We start from the raw sequence: 2,685 nt of genomic DNA on the forward strand, positions 1-2,685 counted from the left end.
AAATGTCATGGCTGAGATCCGTGTTCTTAAACATGGACTGAAAACCCAGTGCCTAGTTTGAGCTGTGTGTGTTTTAACATAAACACCTACATGATTCAAGGAAAACTTGTAATAAACAATTTTATTTAACTATATATTTTTTTAAATAAATTATTGAAACAAAGAATTAATCTGTCAATCAGTGGAATTTAATTAAGTCCACGTGTAGTTTGAATTCTTTGATTTTTTTTAACTCAACTTTGAATAATGAACTTATTAATGCATTAAAGTAGAAATAATAATTTATATGTTTGTGTTTGCACAGGACTTGAAGGCTGCATTGGACGGGGGCAGGAAGCTACCATTCCCTGATGGAATCCTCATCAATGGTCGTGGACGCAATGGCTATTATCTTACTGTGGAACAAGGTAGGCCTTCCGTCTACCGATCTCATGCAACTAAAAATTATAGCATAAACTACTTGACACCAAGAAGGGCAAGAAATACGACTACAAATTGATGGATGTTTTGTTGTTCAATTATACTAATGTGAATGCTTGACCTATCTGCTACAGGAAAAACTTACAGGTTGAGAATATCAAATGTTGGGTTGCAAAATTCCCTTAACTTCAGGATCCAAAACCACAAAATGAAGTTGGTAGAAGTGGAAGGAACGCATACTCTCCAAACTACCTACTCGTCTCTCGACGTTCATGTCGGCCAGTCTTATTCTGTTCTATTTACTGCTGACCAACCTGGCCAAGACTATTACATTGTGGTTACTTCACGGTTCACCTCTACAGTTCTCAACACCACTGGTGTTCTACATTATAGCAACTCTGCTGGTGCAGTCTCTGGCCCCTTCCCTGGTGGACCAACCATCGAAGTTGACTGGTCAATAAACCAGGCTCGCTCTATCAGGTATATTTTAATCCCTCCCAACAATATGCTCTTTGAGCCAAGTCTAAAACTGTTCCTTCTATAACTCTGACTATATGTGCTCATTTCAGGACTAATCTTACTGCAAGTGGACCAAGGCCAAATCCACAAGGTTCATACCACTATGGAATGATCAACACTACCAGAACTATCATAGTGGCAAATTCAGCTGGCCAAGTCAATGGCAAGCAGAGATATGGAGTCAATAGCGTGTCCTTTGTTGCACCAGACACTCCCATGAAGCTCGCAGACTACTTCAAAATTCAGGGAGTTTTCAAGGAGAACGGCATAACCGACAGACCTTATGGTGGAGGGTTGTACCTGGACACAGCAGTTTTGACTGTTCCTTATAGAGCATATGTGGAAATTGTATTCCAAAACGATGAGGACATTTTGCAGAGCTGGCATCTTGATGGATACAGTTTCTTTGTTGTTGGGTAAGCACATGATTCACATTTTCTTTACTAGGACTGTATTGATCAGCGGAGGCGAGAAAATCCTTAATTAATTAATCGAAACATTTCCTTTTCAAATTCTGTAATGCAGTATGGATGGTGGACAGTGGACAACAGCTAGCAGGGATCAGTACAATCTGCGCGACGCAGTTGCTAGATGCACTGCACAGGTAAGATTGAAATCTCATCGCATCCCTGATTAGATCATTCGGCTTGTATAATCAAAGAGATGGACCTGGAACTTAAATTGAAGGTGAGAATAACGATTGGACGTTTTACTTGGATGGTGAGTGCAGGTGTATCCCAAAGCTTGGACTGCTATTTATATTCCACTCGACAATGTGGGGATGTGGAACTTGAGGACAGAATTTTGGGCACGTCAATATCTTGGACAACAATTTTACTTGCGAGTTTATACTGATTCAACTTCACTCAGAGACGAATTCCCTATTCCAAAGAATGCCCTTCTTTGTGGTAGGGCAAGTGGTCGGCGCACCCGACCTCTGTAAGCTAGTGCATCACCGAATGAGCCACCAATTCGGCCGGGAAGTATGCCTAGTTTTCGAGGATAAAAAGTAGAGCCTTGCGTCTCATCTTTGTTGGTGGGTGCTTTACTTAGGCTAAAAGTGTTAAATGAGAAGCTTGTACGAGTAGAATTCCTAATGATCTCAGCTCGAGGTCACATTCTTTTCCATTGATGATTGTATTTTCTTCTGTATTAATTAAGTTGTTATATAAAGCCAGCAAATTCTCGAGGCTGGCTTGGGTAATTAGTGTTTGTATCAAGCAGTATATCGGTTCCACTTGTAATAGTGTTTCATCTCTTCTCTAATCCCTTTATGTTTTGATGATTTTCTTCGTTTCTTTTAAATGCACAGGAAGGTTGTGAAGCATTATTATGATAATTTTCTTATAGTGCACGCAATTAATTCAAATAGAACAGTGCTGAAGTAATTTACAATCATTTTCATTTGACAGCATTGTAAAAGACAAGAAAACCTGAATTCCTGCTCCCCAGAACAGAAATAATCCCTTGAAACTCTTATTTTAAAAAAATTGGATTCCGGTAAACTTAGTTCTTCTCGAGTTTACTTGTAAATTAAACATGTTTTTCAATTAATATATCTGACCCAACCTAACAACTTCAAAAGGTTAGTGATGAACGGAAGATTAGAATCCACGAAACAGAACATGCTCTTTAAGGAACGCAAGTTTGTTCATGGTTTATTGTTGATAATTTTGAGTTTTTTAACGCATTAGATGGTGATGTCAATGTTTTTGTGATGCTAGGAAGAAAGAATAGAGCTTAGAC

At 38.9% G+C, this 2,685-nt stretch overlaps 1 protein-coding gene across 1 annotated transcript in view; it reads left to right on the top strand.

Annotated features, from left to right (window-relative positions):
• The window catches only part of LOC105132885 (L-ascorbate oxidase homolog), a 6,646-nt gene extending 4,422 nt beyond the window's left edge, over positions 1–2,224 (top strand). The window contains exons 5-9 of the mRNA XM_011036615.1: positions 305–407; positions 555–900; positions 990–1,355; positions 1,465–1,543; positions 1,670–2,224. Coding sequence (XP_011034917.1) covers positions 305–407; positions 555–900; positions 990–1,355; positions 1,465–1,543; positions 1,670–1,882 — 1,107 coding nt within the window. The 3' untranslated portion in view covers positions 1,883–2,224. The remainder of the gene's footprint in view (positions 1–304; positions 408–554; positions 901–989; positions 1,356–1,464; positions 1,544–1,669) is intronic.
• The last annotated feature ends 461 nt before the right edge of the window (positions 2,225–2,685 follow it).

Source organism: Populus euphratica, unplaced genomic scaffold (assembly GCF_000495115.2).
Source record: "Populus euphratica unplaced genomic scaffold, PopEup_1.0 scaffold68.1, whole genome shotgun sequence".
In the NCBI taxonomy this organism is placed as follows: domain Eukaryota; kingdom Viridiplantae; phylum Streptophyta; class Magnoliopsida; order Malpighiales; family Salicaceae; genus Populus; species Populus euphratica.